The sequence below is a fragment of the Pelecanus crispus genome, chromosome 4 (assembly GCF_030463565.1).
Source record: "Pelecanus crispus isolate bPelCri1 chromosome 4, bPelCri1.pri, whole genome shotgun sequence".
NCBI classification, from domain to species: domain Eukaryota; kingdom Metazoa; phylum Chordata; class Aves; order Pelecaniformes; family Pelecanidae; genus Pelecanus; species Pelecanus crispus.
Window position 1 is genome coordinate 56,678,575 of NC_134646.1, and position 16,288 is coordinate 56,694,862.

The window sequence follows — 16,288 nt, forward strand, 5'->3', positions numbered from 1 at the left end:
ACTAGAAAAATACCAGAAGTTCTCTCAAACTAATTAATTAATTAGCTCTACTTACACTTAAAAAAATTCCAATTGCTGCACTAAAACCAGTATATTGTTAGCACTGAACATGGCTCTCAGCACTATGCACAGAATTGCCTGGATAGCCATCAGTTAATACTCTTTACAAAAAGGAAGATATACTGATTAAACAATTAATATGTTCCTCAGAATTTTATCATGTGCAAAAATACAAATAAAAATCTCACCATAAGATTAAAAGCCAAATGAAAAATTTCACTTGAGATCCATTCAAACAAAATTAAGACAGACTGAATACAACCAACATCCAGAGACAAAATGTCCAAATAATTTTAATGAATTAGTTAATGCAGGGTATTATACTAAAAAACACACATAGGCATTTTTTCCTCAAAAGCCTTTAAGAACATTTAAAAAGTAATGATTAATGATTATATAATTTTAAGACAGAAGCTAGTTTACTTGATGGTATCATAATGGAAGAAACATTCTTCTACATTCCAAGTTAGCAAATATCACTAAGAAGATCTAAACAAAGTTTCTTCCTCACCTTCTTCACTAACACACAAATGTGACACAAAACAAGAAACAAAAAAACCATAAACTTCAGTTAATGGAAAATTAAGAATCTTTTAACTCTTCACTCCACCTTCTACTAATGCAGCATATGAAAATATAGTTGAAGCATCATCAGCCAATTACTTCTGAAAAAGAAAAAAGACTCTGAAATACTGAGTCATTTCTTGCGATGTAGGGACTAAACTTGAGTTTAGTCAATGCAAGAAGGTGACAGTGTAGATCATGTCACGCCCCTACAACATGTTGTACTGCCACAAAGATACACCTGGCCTAAACCTAAATATTCACCCGTGTGTCAAAAACAATCCAAATGGCATTAGTGCAACATTCTACCTAATGTGCTCAAAATTGCTTTCAGGACATTGTATACCACCCTACTAACCCAAGGCTAGTAAATATTTACAGAAAACCAAGTAGATTTTACTAAAGGAAAGCAATGCCACATGTGCTCTGTTTGCAGAGTACAGAATCAAACATGATAAGGCTGCCACAGCTTAACAACATACTGCAAATTAGCTGAACTGTGTAATAGCCGACAGCAATGTAATATAACTCAACTTGTGTAAAAACTTCTTTTGCCACAGGCTAAACTAAGTCAAATTCTCTCTCCTTTACCACAAGATAAAAAGTACACACTTAGACTGCTGGGGCTGAGCACATGTACAGTCACTTGCTAAGCCCTGGTGTAAGTCTAGGCAGTCAAACTTCCCAAAGCTACGCAACAGAAGTTCAACACTTCAGAGTACTTTTTTTTAGTATTAAAAATACACGTCACATTTTAACTACACTCTTAAACCAAAACACAGTAACCAACTTTTAAAGCCTGTCAAAAAGAAGCATCCACGCTCTTCTTTAGATTTAAATTACTCCAACATAGCAATAAACCAAGCAAGCAAAAAACAATACATTTTTTTGCCACAGCCAGTGATCTCCTAGGAGTATTTGAGAATATTCTGCAATTGGCCCTTTGAATCGTTCCAGGACTCGTTCCTCAAATAAGATTTGAATCACAAGAGTGAATGAATTCAGAACAAGAGATCTAACTTCAAAGCAAGATCCTTTTTCAAAGGGGCTTTTGGAGGATGTTTTATATTTGGAATACTTAAATTTTCTGGCAAGTAGTCCTGGTTTAATATTGGGTAAGAGTAGTTTTTTTCCTCCTCCTCCATTGAACCTAGGAGGGATGGCAGATTCTATTTTAGGAACAGCTTTGAAGATAAAGAGCTGGCAACAGCACAATTAAAACACAGGCCTGAAGAAACCAAATCCACAGCTCTTAATCGTTATTTTCGAATCTACTTGAAGCACGGAAGGATGTTGAAGGAGACCTTCTGAACAAGTGTATGTCATAAACCCGTCTGTAAAACAGAAGACTAAAGCCAAACCTGCTTGCTAAATCTGTAACACATGTGGATTTCTTTCACCTTTAAAAGCTCAACAGGTGAGGGGTTTCATAAGAACAGTCCAGTACACCTATATGACATCCTTGCACCAAGTGTTTTTGGGTGTCTCTGGGGGGTTCCTCTCATGCTTTTAATGATATACAACATAGATTATCTTTTCTGTACCACAATTACAATTAAAATAATTACTTTCTAAAAACGTGCAATGCATTACCTATATTATCTTATCAGAAAGGTTTTAATGCAGCTCAAAGCTGCAGGTAGCATTAGCATCACGTTCCTCTCCTTTCTGTCCCCCCTGCAGTAATGAAACAGCACAAAATTGCCAAAGCAGTAGCATATTCTCTCTTCAGACACCCTATTTTTTATACTTATGCACAAAAACTTAGAAAAGGGCACAGAATAACTTCATCTTTAAATCTCTTCTCTTGTTTTCTAGGTTGCACTATTTTGTGTATGACAACCACTGATCAAAGCCAGAGCTTGCCATGCAGCAGGAGTTAATAGTTTTAAAATCAGCAGCAGCAATTGAAGCACCCTCTTCTATGAGGATTTAAACCCTATAAAGCCCCACACAAAGTTGTTGCACAGAAATAATAATGTTACTTCCTTGCTTATACAGAAGAGTATTAACAGAAAAACTTTTAAAAGATTCCCTTATGTGAACAGAATAGCAAAGAAACTGCTCAGCACGATTTCAGAACAAGTCAAGCAAAAGAATGCAAGGAACAAAAGAATAAAATAGGGAAAAGGGGCTCCACCTTAAATCAGTCTCTTCTATAAACAAATCCTTCACTTTCCTACTCAAATACTCCCCAAAGTTTCTCCATCTCTTTTCATTTCTCACTGACCATTCTTCTTTCTACCCTTGATTGGTTTAGTGTGGACTTGGTAGCGTAGGTTAATGGTTGGACTGGATGATCTTAAAGGTCTGTTCCAACCTAAACGATTCTATGATTCTTAGTTCTTTGCTAAGTGCTTTTGAAATTAATTCCTTAAATTGACAACACTCAGGTAACTGCACTATTTGTGCAAATGCCCATGACATTCCACCCAATAAATTCCATAAATATCAAGTTTCAGTAAATATTCAGTAAATTTCAGACCAGGTTTAACAATGAGAAGAGTTCTCAAAGAGCTTTGATTCCTCTAAGATTCACAGACACAGGACGCTGGATAAAAACCATCAGGTGCTAATGAGACCTCGGACTCAAAGAAAGGATACGGGACAACCGCAATTCTTATTAGACTTTTGGGAATTCATACATACTGTGAGGGGAGAGGGGAATTAAAGCTTCTGTTGCTGCTTTGACGTTTAGACATCGGAGAATCCAACTTCTGACAAATTCATGCTATGACATACTTTTAGTTCAAAAGTTGGTAGAATGATTTGTTAACATGTACCTCTCAATAGCATTAACAGTAGTTGAATTACAGAAAACAGCTTCGCACTTCAAACATTTTCAAGGACACAAGATCCAACATTTAGTCTTTAGGTAATTATTTACTACTTGGGATTACGCTTACTGAGAAAGTAAAGACAAAAGTTTCTGTTTCTGTCTTGCAGATACATTTACGAAAAGAGGAGAAAACAAGATTCTGAAATTCTGCACACATAGCCAAACGTGCATGTCTTTAATCCATTATCATCAAGCATTTGATGATAATGCATCTCTCATTTTTCACATCCTATGTAGTGCAGGATATTTACCTGGTGGGGGAATCAGAGGTGGAGCAGTACTGACAGCTGGGGGGGGTGGGAGGAAAGGAGGTGGTGGAAGGTGGGTAGGTGGAGCTCCTGGAGGGAAAAATGGAGGTGGCTTGGTAAAATTGTCTACTTCAGGATTAGATCGTTCTGAAAGAACCTGTAAAATATCAAACTATAGTTACAATTGCTATGTCAAAAGGGTAGAAGATAGGTTTCCACTCTTTCCAGTTACTACAACAGGAAATATTGAGCCATATTCAGATGGTTTAAGTTCTACCTGTATCCCTACGGTCAGTGTCCCATACTCGCCAACTACCTCTGAGGGTCTAAGAGCGGCCAATAGGGAACACAAACGTAAGATTTGAGAGGGAATACAAGCCATCTGAATATGGCCCAAAACACCATCTTAAATTTATATATAAAGGAAAATATTTTAAAAATCAATACAAAAAGCATGAAAAAACCCAAGACTTTAAATTACTTAAGTACTGTGAGATCAGCTGAAAAACATATCGCAACGTTTTCAATATATGCACTACAATCCATTATTAGTTTCATTGTTTAACCTTAACCTAAGTTGGCATGGATATGCAGCCAGGGCACCAAGAAATCTTGATTCTTCTCCATAGGTAAGTCAGGAGAGAAAAAGTTTGTTCAATCTTAATGCATTTAGTTGCTTTCTTAAGATAATCCAAGCCCATAAAGACTAAAATCATAAAGACTAGTCTTAAAATTTATGGTAAAACAATACAATATAATTAAGAAAAAAAAGTACTATCGACTATTTATTCCTTCACAACCTATTTTTAAAAAGCATTTCTCAAACTGCATACAAAGAGGCTTTCACTTTCAGCATTAGTGTCTGGCAGGAACAGGGGAGAAATGGACAGTCAGTTTCAATATTTATCTTTGTCACTTAGTAAACAAAACACTACCCCATGCAGACCTAGCAGAGCCAATGCTGTCTCCTGGACTGTAAGTCTGCAATATTGCTCATTTCCTTTCAGTAAGTAGTTTACCAAAACATTCATCTTTTGAAATATATCAAATATTTAATCTTAATATATTTCAATTAACTGCCGCAACTTTCTTCCTGAACTTAAAGCTACTTCTGGGTTACTCATTCATACACACTGAAATGTTTTAATCAGAAGCTATGGGGAAAGCAGAAACGTCTTTTAGTCAAAGATAGTGTGTAAATCTGCAGTATAAAACCTGTATGTTGCTGTTTTCATTAGCACGCCGTCGTCCTTCCACCCTGCTGATAGTGATGGTCTGTCCAATCACATCTATTGTGCCAGACAATCTCCTGCAACACAGGACAAACCAGAATCAACAAGCAGAAATAGAAAAGGAGGAAAAAAAGAAAAATAAAAAGAGAGAGAAGGAAGTCTTATGGACTTCTCTCATTCTACATGCCAGAAGTTCCTTCTCCTGTATAAAACATAAAAGACCATTTCTGAGGAACATTAAATGTGATAAATTTGCTGAAATATCCAAGTCTGTAGAACTAAACAGGGCAGCAATAAAGACTCCTGTGGGATGAAGGCTGACTCTCCACATTATCCTTCCATCCCCTACAAGTTAATAACTCTACACTTCTATTACTGATAAAAGAAAGAAAAAAAAAAAAAAGAAGGAACAATACAGTGAGATCACAAAAACCTCAAGAAGAAAAAAATATATTAAGCAAAACTTCTACAAAAATCTAAAGTAAAATAGTTAAAAACTAATCATTAGAAATAATTTCTAAACTGCCAGAAACCATACTGGAGGATTCCACGGAAGATCAAACAAAGGTAAGTTAAGAGGCAGAAATAAACATAAGCCAAGCCTACCAGGCATACTATTGATATTGTAGCACATATTGAACAAAATCAGCCGCCACCTCTCTTATCTTGGAATACAGTCTTAATATCAAACAGAAAGTATATGAAACTAGTAGACACTGACTCTTAAATTAAACCTTGCATGAAACTCAAAGGAATCTTAGACCAGCTATTCATACTTCTGTTCCTTAGTTTTCCAAATGCAAAATGTCTCTCTCTCAGACACCGCTAAACATTTGCATAGCTAAGCACTATGTTGTTCTTCTTTAAAGAAACTGGCAACAGAGCAGCACAAGACCCACCTCAGTCTCCCTTACAACCCAAACAGGCAACAACATAATGTAAATTAAGAACAGCTACCTTAGAAGCAGCTAACAATGGATTTTTAGAGAAAGATGACAAGAAAAAGTGACATGCATATACACATTCTTTCCCTCCCAGTTTCTGCCAATCAAAAATTTAAGGACTTCCCATGCAACTGTGTTTAATAGCTTCCAATTAACTTGCATTTGCACAATCTCTTTTGAACACGCTTTTAATTTTGATCTCCAGTGATGAGATCTGTTTCCGCTATTTTTTTGCCTGACAATTGTATTTGGTGCCCTACAATCCTTGAGTTTAAAAAAAAAAAAAAAAAAAAAAATTGTTCTCTGGCAGTCTAGTATTCGTGGTACCTCTGTTGTATCTCTTCTCAGCTGTCTCCTTCCCAAGCTGAACTACTCCACATCTCTCCTCATACAGAAGTGACTCCATAATTTTCATTATTTATTTCACCTTTTTGTGGACACTTCCTACCTACCTCTACTGTATTTTCTCTTGTCTGACATAAACAGAACCACAGACAATATTCAGCTCTCAATGCATCACAGCTTTATGTACTACCATAATGACTTTTCCCAGTTTGTTCCCCACTGCTAATGATGACTACCATTCCATTTTCTTATTTTGGATAAAACTGGAAACTGAACTAACATTTTGGGAAGCAGCAACAATAATTCCAAGATCTCTTTCTCAATGGGTATGATTATTAATTATTAATGATTAATTTGAAGAAGTGCATCTTATTTAGAGAAAACTACATTAATACAAATATCAGGGAGAACAGCTGGACATTGGGATTACAGGCTCCAAGTTCTGCCGGACTGATAGCTGACTCCAATTGCTCAAATACCTAGATTCCAATGCAGCTGAAAAAGACAGAGCAGACACCAGACCATGAAGGACCAATTAGATCTCCCAGAGATAATCTAAAGTTCCTTGGCAGACTGCATACTGAGGATGATCCAAATGCCTGTCCTCTGAGCTTTTCCGTATCTGGGTTTAGAGCTTCCGCCTGGATTTTAAAGTGAACTTATTAAGCGTAACAGTTTGGAGGAAAAAACAAAAGTCCAGTGGTACAAGAGTCTGAGAACACATCTGCAAACTAAAACAGTTTATACTATACAGCAGCCTCTCCAAGGATAACACAAGTTTAAGAAATTCTCTGATCTTCTAACATCTCATCCTAAAAGTCAGATTGTTTCAGTCTAAATCCTGAAATAATCAACACCTGCTTTCCTAATCCTCCCCAGCGGTCTTGCATGGTATTCCAGCACTGCCGCACATTGGATTATTATTATTTTGCTTTCACTAACTAAATTGGAAACATAGTTATTATAAAACAGTTGCTAAACCAACTGTTTCACTACCAAAAAAAAGGGCAAGTGAATTTTTGTAAAACCACAAAACTTTGTCTCAGTCTTCACTCTGATAGCTTATCTGGTTTCAGAGTTCTAAGACACTGCTTCTCCTCCATCGCTTGCACTTTCTCTGAATTACCTAAAACCATATCCCAGAAAACTCATTTTACCTAGCTTTAGTCCTTGTGTATGATAGATGCTTCTCTTCTATAGCAAGAAGTCCCTCCTCAGGTGATGCCCTGCTTGGCTCCCTCCACTGTTTTACAGGGCTTCCACTTGGGAGTGATGTATTTCAAATTAAGGCTCTTCCTCTCTTGCAGTGTTTGCACACTGCCAACAACTTTTGGAATCAGCATTGAAAATACAGGCAATGGACACCAGTGCAAGAGTACTGGGCATTAAACATACTACAATAATACCAATTTTGGCTTGGGAAGCTGCCCAAGTATAACACTGCATTATCAAAGGAAGCAAATCTAGACTACCAGTTGGTTCCTACACACCAACTTTACTGAAATGAACAGGGCTTTCACTTAATTTCTCTAGAATCTGAAGAGTACACCTATGCTCACTCATTCTCACTCAGCTGGTGCTTTATACTGTTTTTAATAATGTTTTGTAGTGGTATGTCCATTGTTCTTCCCAACAGCTGCCAAGAGATTTAATTTTTGTAATGATGGATGAGTTCAGGAATTTGCCTTGAACTTGACAAATTCTCTATTTTCAAGACTGCAATAATGATTTCATTAAGTACTGCACTAAAAGAGCTTGAAATTGAACAAGAGAAAGCATATGTTCAGTTGCAAATGGAGCAGCAGACAACACCACTGTCAAAAATGTAATCTTCATAAAGGCAAGAGAGGCATCTGAAGTGTCCAGAATTTAACAGTTCAGCAGTTTGTTAAAAAGGGCAAATCTGAAGCCTCAAATCTTGATTAAGTCATAGCCGGTTGGCACATGGGGAAATTTCAAAGACTCCCCAGCCATTATCTAGCTTAGTGATAAGATGTTAAGCAGGCGTTACCAGGTTTCTGTCTCAGTACTGTATGCAAAGAAAAGAAAGGGCTTGGTTTGTCCCTTACACAATCAGGGCACCTGGGATACAGATGCATTCCCAATGGATACACCCAAACATAAAAAGGCAATCCACACGTGTGGGATGCACATGAACCCACAGCAGAGTTCATACAAAGTGTAGCTTGAAAGGAACATTCCAGCAACTCAGTGAGTAATTTCACTCTAATTAGAGAATGGTTATTTACGAGCTATTTGCACTATGAATACCACTTAATTCAGAAAGATATCTCAATCTCATTTGGCAAGCTGAGTTTATTCAGGTTCTACAGAGCAAAGAGAAAGGGGGGGAAAAAAAAAGCAGAAGAAAGAAGACAAACCCAATTATTTTCCAAATATTCAGAAATCCCTCATCCCCACCACAAGTAATACAAATAATGAACTGCTTTTTGGAAAACCCTCCCCCTCCACTTTTCAGAATTCAGCAACAGTCTAACTACTGGATGCCATATTTATTCACTAGACTTGTAGTCTAGTCTAGGAATTATAGTATACTTTAAAAACTGTATTTAATATGTTCTTGCGTTCCTTCTTGTCTTGCTTATGTGTTTTATGCTTTATTTTCCTCCTCCTGAGTACAGCCTCAATTTTGCTGAGCTCACTTACCACAGATTGATATAATTAAGAACCCAGCAAATTTAATACAGAAATAATTGATACACGAAATAGACATTTTTTCAAAATAACATCTGAGTTTTCATCATTTAGTCTCACAAGGCTAGTTCATGAAACAAGAGAAACCTGTATTTTTTCCTAGTAATGACATACCACAAATCCATTTTCTATAAAAATTCTGTTTACAGAAAAGCCCAAGCACAGAGCAAGCTGATAAATAGCCCATCACATTGACAGGCTAATTTCTCTGAAAGCAAAATCTATTTAAATGTAATGTACTCTTTAGCAATAACCCAAAAAGCACAAATGGAGGTTAAAAAACTAAGAGCTTCTGACAGAACAAAGTTTTGTGACAGAGCGCTATTCTGGGTAGTACTGGAATGAAAGAATACCACGTGTTGCATCCAGCTTGTAAATGAAACTTCTGCTTATTTCTCTGCTACTGAAGAAATACTGTCTCACAGTCCTTGAAAAATGACGTAAGGAAAAGCACTGGTCTAAAAAACAGTAATATATCTCTGACCTGGCTGGTTAGGACAGGTCTGAAATACATCAAACCTTCTTCATGTTCTAGAAAGCACTATACTCAAAAGAGATTCCTTCAGGTTTTTACCTTAATTGTGACCATGCACACAATTAATCTTCAATTAACTACTTCTAGAGAACATTCTATTTTGTACAATATTGTTTGTATATGATGTGCATTTTCTAAACCATTTCCATTATGTTCTAACTCCTCCTTCAGGGTTACAAAACACTTTACGCTATTCTGCAGCCCTAAATATCACAGAATCAAGACAAGAGCTTCAGGTGTCATTTCTAAACAACTAGTAGCTCAGCTGTGATGAAGACAGTCATTGTTTACAAATTCAAGCAAAATTTCTCACACAGATACACTGTATGAACAGGCACTGAATTTTTCTTTGAATTAAACATTTAGGATGCAACTGTAGTGAAGTAGTAACTTTTATTTGCTGGTGAGCAATAATTCTGTTTCTACTTTGTAAACTACAACCTCCATGTTGGTAATGAGTAATATTCTTGCTAGACCTCAGTTGTTTCTTTTTTTTGAAGAAGAAGAATTTCAACTGCAACCATATACAAACATCTACTGTACTCAAACTAAAAAGGTAAAAACAATAGGCACAAAATTATTTTAATGTTTGTTTACAAATGAATGAAAAAAAGCAAAAAGCACTATCTGTCCTCAGACTTCCCATTAAAGGGAAATATGTGCTGCAATATCTACGTTTAAAATCATCCACAAAGCGATGTTGCAGCCCTGACTAGTAAAGGGGAATTAAAATGTTAAATTAGGATCATGCCCCAATTTTTTTTCCCCTTACCTTAGTTTGGGTGATTTGTCCCTCCTATACTGCTCCTGCCAGTTTCTGATGCCTGAACTGACTTTTCTGGAGGCAGTCCTTGTCTGTGACTGAGAAGTGGTGCTGCTTCTGGTGAGATGAATTGCCTAGGTCTTTCTTTTCATGTGCCTCTCTCTTGTCTGCTCTTTGAGTTTCTCTTTTCTTCATGCCCAGCTCCTTACCAATCCCCACACCAATGCTGCTATACCCAGTTGCATCAGTTACCCCTCCCTTTCACAAAATATAACAACTACTGCTAGAAGCTGAGAGAAGTTTTACTGTTACACAAGAAATGCTTCCAGCAATTTCACAACAAAGCTATTGCGAATATCTCATGGCATAAAGGCAATTATTTTAAATTATCAAAGAGCTGGATTGCCAAAAAATTTCTGCCTACCTAAAACTGACTCTTTAATTAAAGAAAAAAAAAAGTCCAATCCCATAAAACACTGCCTGGTTATAAAAAAATTAGTAATACAGGTTTCTATATACAGAAAATAGTAGCTGCATTCTGGAGAAGTCATTCAAGTAGAAGTATATATAATCCATACAGTTAAGACGTATTCATTCACTGAGCTACTCTCAGACTTCTGAGCATATGGTTTTCTGTCAAAATCTCTTCCGGCCACTTGGTAGAAATACCTTTTGCTTTACACAAGAATTTATTTTAAGCAAATGAATCCAAAGAAGCAGGTATTAAGTATGGAAAAAAGTCAGTTTTGCCATTGTAACAACTTACAATTACAGTATTCACACTAAATGTATATAAACCAACCTATTCGAACCACTAGAATGCACAAGTGTTACAACTGGAAATGTACTGGTTTGTTTCCTCTTTACGCAACAGACCAACTTCACTTACTGGCTTCTCATTCTTAAAGACACACGGCTTTCCCAACCTTTGCTAATGTAAACTTAGTTCCTGGAGAAAACAGTCACGTCTTAAGTTTCCCAGGAAAGCTCTGATTAACAACCAATATACTAACTTTAAACCTTTAGAAAATCAGCAAGATGCTCACTTAAACTTGGGATTGCTAACGTCATGCAGGGGAAAAAAAAAATCACATAAAAATATGGTATAAAGGCATCTATGGTAAGATAGATTTATCCTAGCTACAGCATACCACAAAGATTTTACTTATGAAGCTCCACCATACACATTTATGACCTTATTGTATTAAGCTTTCTCACAACAATGCAAATTTCACAGAATCACAGAATTTACACAATGCATTTTTTCTACAACTTTAAGCTTAATTACATTTTAATATCCTGGTCATTAACTACTTTCTAAAGTATTTTAGAGATTCTCTGTTCACCAATGAGATGCATAAAGAATTGAAATCCTGCAACAAAACCTGTACTAGACACAGATTTGGAATCCTTACCCTGTGAATAATAGTACATTCAATTTTGAGAACTGTGTTACAAGAATGTCCCACATCAGAAGCAATACAGAAAAGAAAAGTAAAAAAAAATAATTACGTTGTTGGTACAAAATTTGGAAGACTTTTACTACTTCCTGGACAAAGAAAAATGGGGGGGGGAGGGAAGAACTAAAATCTACTAAAACCAGAGCAGTATAACCCGATAGCTCAGAGAAGAATTTAGGCTACCAGGAGGAATATTCTAGGAGTGAAAGAAAAATGCAGGCAAGAGTTTCAAGCAAGATTTTTTTTTTTTTTCCCCACCCAAGAGAAATATATTTGGGTGTTGAACTGACTCTTAAAGGATGGAATAATTGAACACGAGTGCCTCTGAATTAGTCAAGGTACTTATGGATGCAGCACTAAAGACAAGTCATAGATGCTAATTTTTAACCATTGATGACAAAAGCATACAACCTGCTCTACCTCTCTTGCCATCATTTATAATACAATGGCTTTTTATTTGCACAGAACCAAAACTCCTAAATAGGATCACTTGATAAATAAAGTAAGGATGAATCTATGCTTCTGCTTAAGCCAAGTGCCAGGCATCAAACAGCAGTAGCTTCAATACAAAGGACAGAACTTATTAAAGCCTAGGGCTGGGGGAAGTAGGGGAAGAAACCCTACTAAGGAAATAATTTCTCTCATTTCAAAGAAAGTACAGTAAAATATTCAAATATGGAGAACCTTGCACGAAAGAGACTGGATTCCAGTAATCCCTCTGGTTGTTGAAGTCACAGCTGTCTGATTCCATCTTGTTTAACTGAAAAGGTGTGTTAGCTAATGCCCATAAAGACATCAGCTAGAAACATTTTGTTGGCCAATCTAATTCTACACAAAAAACATGGTGTCATACATCAACACCTGGATTTTTATAGCTGCCTTGTTTTTTGGTCCTGCTGTTTTTTCTCCCCTTTCCTTCTACTTTCTCTTTCCCAAACAGCCAAGAAGGTAGAACAGCATTCATGTGTAATGGCAACTAAAGGCTAAAAGTGATGAGGATCATTCTTCCCCTCATTTCTACCAGTTACAGAAACATATTTTCCTTTTTTCCTACAAAAATCATGAACTTCAAATACAGAGAGGTAACAGTATAAAAAGTTTTTTGGTCTTGAGTTACAACTGTCTAACTGACCTGTTTGTTGGAATTCCTGATTTGAATAAGGCAGGAGGAGATGTGAAATCAGCTTTGGTCGACTGCACTGCCAACTCTTTCTCCAAATTTCCAGTTCTGCCCTGCTGTACCTTCAAAATAACGTTTCATCATTAGTTTAACCTCAGAAGTGTAGTAGCCCCAACACTCAACATTAGCACACAGCCAACGCAAAAATAAAGTCCAACTTTAATCAGATTTTTTAAAAACTGTCACTTTGCATCACTAGTAAAATTCTGTATTTTATAAGGATATATTACTTAAGTACTGTGTTTAATACATATAAGAAGCAATATGCCAGAGAACAAATTATTACAGAAGATTAGGACAGTTTTAATATTTATTTTCCAAGCATTTGATTTGCACATGCAAAGACCAAACTGATTTTCTCATAGAATTTCCTGTATGAACAAAATAACATCTTAATTTTTAAAAGCAGCAAACTTACTAAAAAAAATTAAAAATCTTAATGACAGAGATATCTAACAAGTCTGCTACCCAACAACAAACCATGAGATAAGAAATGGAGCAGATTCTCCTTCTGCCTTACTGACCATGAGGATCCTAGTAACCACTTAATTTCTGAGTCATACCAGGAAGTCACATCACATTCCAGGTTATGCAAACTTCAAAAAGATTTTTCATTAGTTCAGATTGAATACTTCAAAAACATACCGCTGTTTCTGAAGTACAGCAAAATTCCAGAGACACGTTATTAAAGCTATGCAAGACCTTTGGTGCTGTTGTTTGACTTCAGCAGCATATTACACATGAAAGAAAAACCTACATGGGTCAGCATTAAAGACAAACCTGTACTGATTCAGTTTTTAAAAGACACTCCCACTGTACCAACCACATAGCTACCTCACTCTACATAGCTAGTTCACTCACAGTATAACATTATACAGGCTGTGATCTCACGGTTTCTTGTAGGCAAGTGAACTACTAAGCTTTTGCAGAATCTCACTTCTAAACACAGGCACCTCCTTCCCAAACCCACAAAAATGCACGTAAAGAGTTAAGATTCATTAAAAATGGAATTAAACTTTAGTATCCAGAAATATGAGGAAAAAAAATCCTGAACAGGTTTGGTTTAAGTACTTATCTGAAGGTAAATCTGTAAGACTTCTATTAATTAATGAGTAACTGGAAAATGTAGGAGATAAAGTCTTGCCAGTTACAGAACATTAACCCGAACATACCAGGTAAATTACATGAGACTTAGTATTTCAGAGGAGTGGGGAAAAGGTTAATGAAATTATTTAATAATTGTATGAAAACTCCTTGTAAAACACATGACGAACCAGACTCTTACAATTATTATCTGTACTGTTTGATCACTGGACCCCCAGAGAGTCAATATTGAGATAGAAATAGGGGAAGCTTTTGTTTGGAATATTTATCCTTCTTCCTCCAGGACAACAGTTCAGAGAAGTTTGAGAGTGTAGTCAGCTGCAAATCATAACTCCCATTGCCCACCATTCCATAACACTAATATAATGATAACTGAGGAAGGCAAAAAGCCCTGGGGAGCTTTTGATCTGTTCTCACTAAGACAAAGTCAAAATTACTGGATACCCTCAAATAGCATATGAGGGGAAACACAAATACCCCTCTGCAACTGACATTTCTGTCACAGGAGTATACAGAAGAAAGCAACAAACAGTTCCAAGTCAGTTTAATGTCAGTTCAAGAACAAAAATGACTGCATGTTGAAAATAAGCAAAATAACCTTTGTATTTTAATTTCAACTTTAGTATCAAACAAAAGAGTAAGTGAGAAAACAAGAACTTGAAAAAAAAAGTTGAATCCTTAAGATAAATCCTGTCATACAGATTTTTCTGCTCTCTGAAAATCAGTATTCCCAAATGGAAAAATATTATATATAACTTGATTTATTGCCATCTAATCCCAAAAGGACAACAGAAAAATATGGAAGATTGATTTTTCACATCTCAGAGTTGCCAAAGATAAGTGTTACAAAACACAGTAAGAGCTACAAGGCCGCAGGAAAAATAAACATGCCATAATCTACAAAAGCTTCCCCAGTACATCTGCACAAATTCTTTAATCTGCACAAACAAATGCACTACAACTAAAAATAAACTGTCGCATAAAGAAAAATTAGTTTCACTGGGAAATTTGTTAGTTCACCAGGCCACTAACTCACATGCTTGCAGAAAGGTGATGAACAAAGCAATACTTTTTAATCAGCATTTTGTGACATACACAGAAAGTCACTGATGTAAGATGAGAGTTTGAAATAATGGCTATGTCCATTTCAGTTGTTCTATCTGTCTGTGGTGGCATGGGAAGCAATACTCAACAAAAATGAGAGCAACCAACAAAAGTTTACTAAAATTCACCTTAAAAAGATGGTATCTGCCATCGAGAATCTCTGCACTTGGTCTTACTTCCATAGCATTGTCTTCAGCCTAAGTTAAATAACACATTGCCCATTAAGATACCATACAACTCTTAAGTGATGGGCCACAATCTGAATAAAGGTACAGATGCAATCTAGCTGCAGCTAGCCTGTCACACTATCCACACAAATTGCCAGTGAAGCAACACAGGAACACTCTAGACTCAGGGTAGGGAGTCAGGTGCAAACGCTAACAAACACATTGAACTGGGCAGAACAAGCTTATGACACACAAGCAGCTTTACATGGAAAAAAAGCACGTAGAATACCACAAAAGTTGTACTAATTACCGTAATTTTATTTGTGGTTGAGGTAACTGGTAAAATTTCAAGACCCATTCGTATTCTCTTTTGTTTTTCACAGTACGCTTTCCAGGTATCTTCATTGAACCCATAGTTGAAATAATCAGAGAGATCGGCCCCTTTAAATAGAAAAGCATAGTTTTTTAGGACATTACAAAGTTCATCTTTTCTTCACTGAACATACATACACCTCTATCTATAACATCAAAACGGATTACATATTCATCTAAAAATATACTACTGAAATGTACAATACAGTCTCACATCAGTAAACTAAGACTATAAAAACATTAAAATTTAGTCAGAAATAGTATCTTGCCTAGCATTGTCTCTCAGGGATCAAAAGTAGATACTTACAGAATATCATAGGATATTATAATCCCCTTATCTTTACAATAAGATAAATGTAAGATCTAAAGGTTTGCTGTACATTCAGTGAAGAACCACTCCCTTTTGCTTGTCCTCATTTTGTTTTGACTGCTAGTTTCACCTGATGCCACCAAGTATTTTTATTGTAAGAGAGACCAGACACAACTCAAATGCACAGAATATATTTCAAATACATAACGGTTCCAACACCAGAATATTATCAAAGGCTTCTTTTTTCCATTTTGTACACACTATTTGCATTGCCAAAACAATATACAAACACTAGAAAAAACTATACAAAGCAGCAAGACGTATTGCTACTAAAAAAAACCCAAAA

At 36.1% G+C, this 16,288-nt stretch overlaps 1 protein-coding gene across 46 annotated transcripts in view; it reads right to left on the reverse strand.

Moving 5' to 3' along the window:
* FIP1L1 (factor interacting with PAPOLA and CPSF1) overlaps positions 1–16,288 on the reverse strand; it is a 43,829-nt gene that overhangs the window by 17,425 nt on the left and 10,116 nt on the right. For 10 of the 46 annotated variants that reach the window (XM_075709983.1, XM_075709974.1, XM_075709971.1 and 7 more), the window contains 5 exons: positions 15,571–15,701; positions 12,838–12,947; positions 10,255–10,362; positions 4,927–5,020; positions 3,715–3,868 (listed from right to left, as the gene is read on the reverse strand). In XM_075709983.1, the coding sequence (XP_075566098.1) occupies positions 3,715–3,868; positions 4,927–5,020; positions 10,255–10,362; positions 12,838–12,947; positions 15,571–15,701 (597 nt within the window). Of the gene's footprint in view, positions 1–3,714; positions 3,869–4,926; positions 5,021–10,254; positions 10,363–12,837; positions 12,948–15,221; positions 15,291–15,570; positions 15,702–16,288 lie in introns of all 46 variants that reach the window. The other 36 variants (XM_075710000.1, XM_075709966.1, XM_075709998.1 and 33 more) reach the window with 9 other exon arrangements.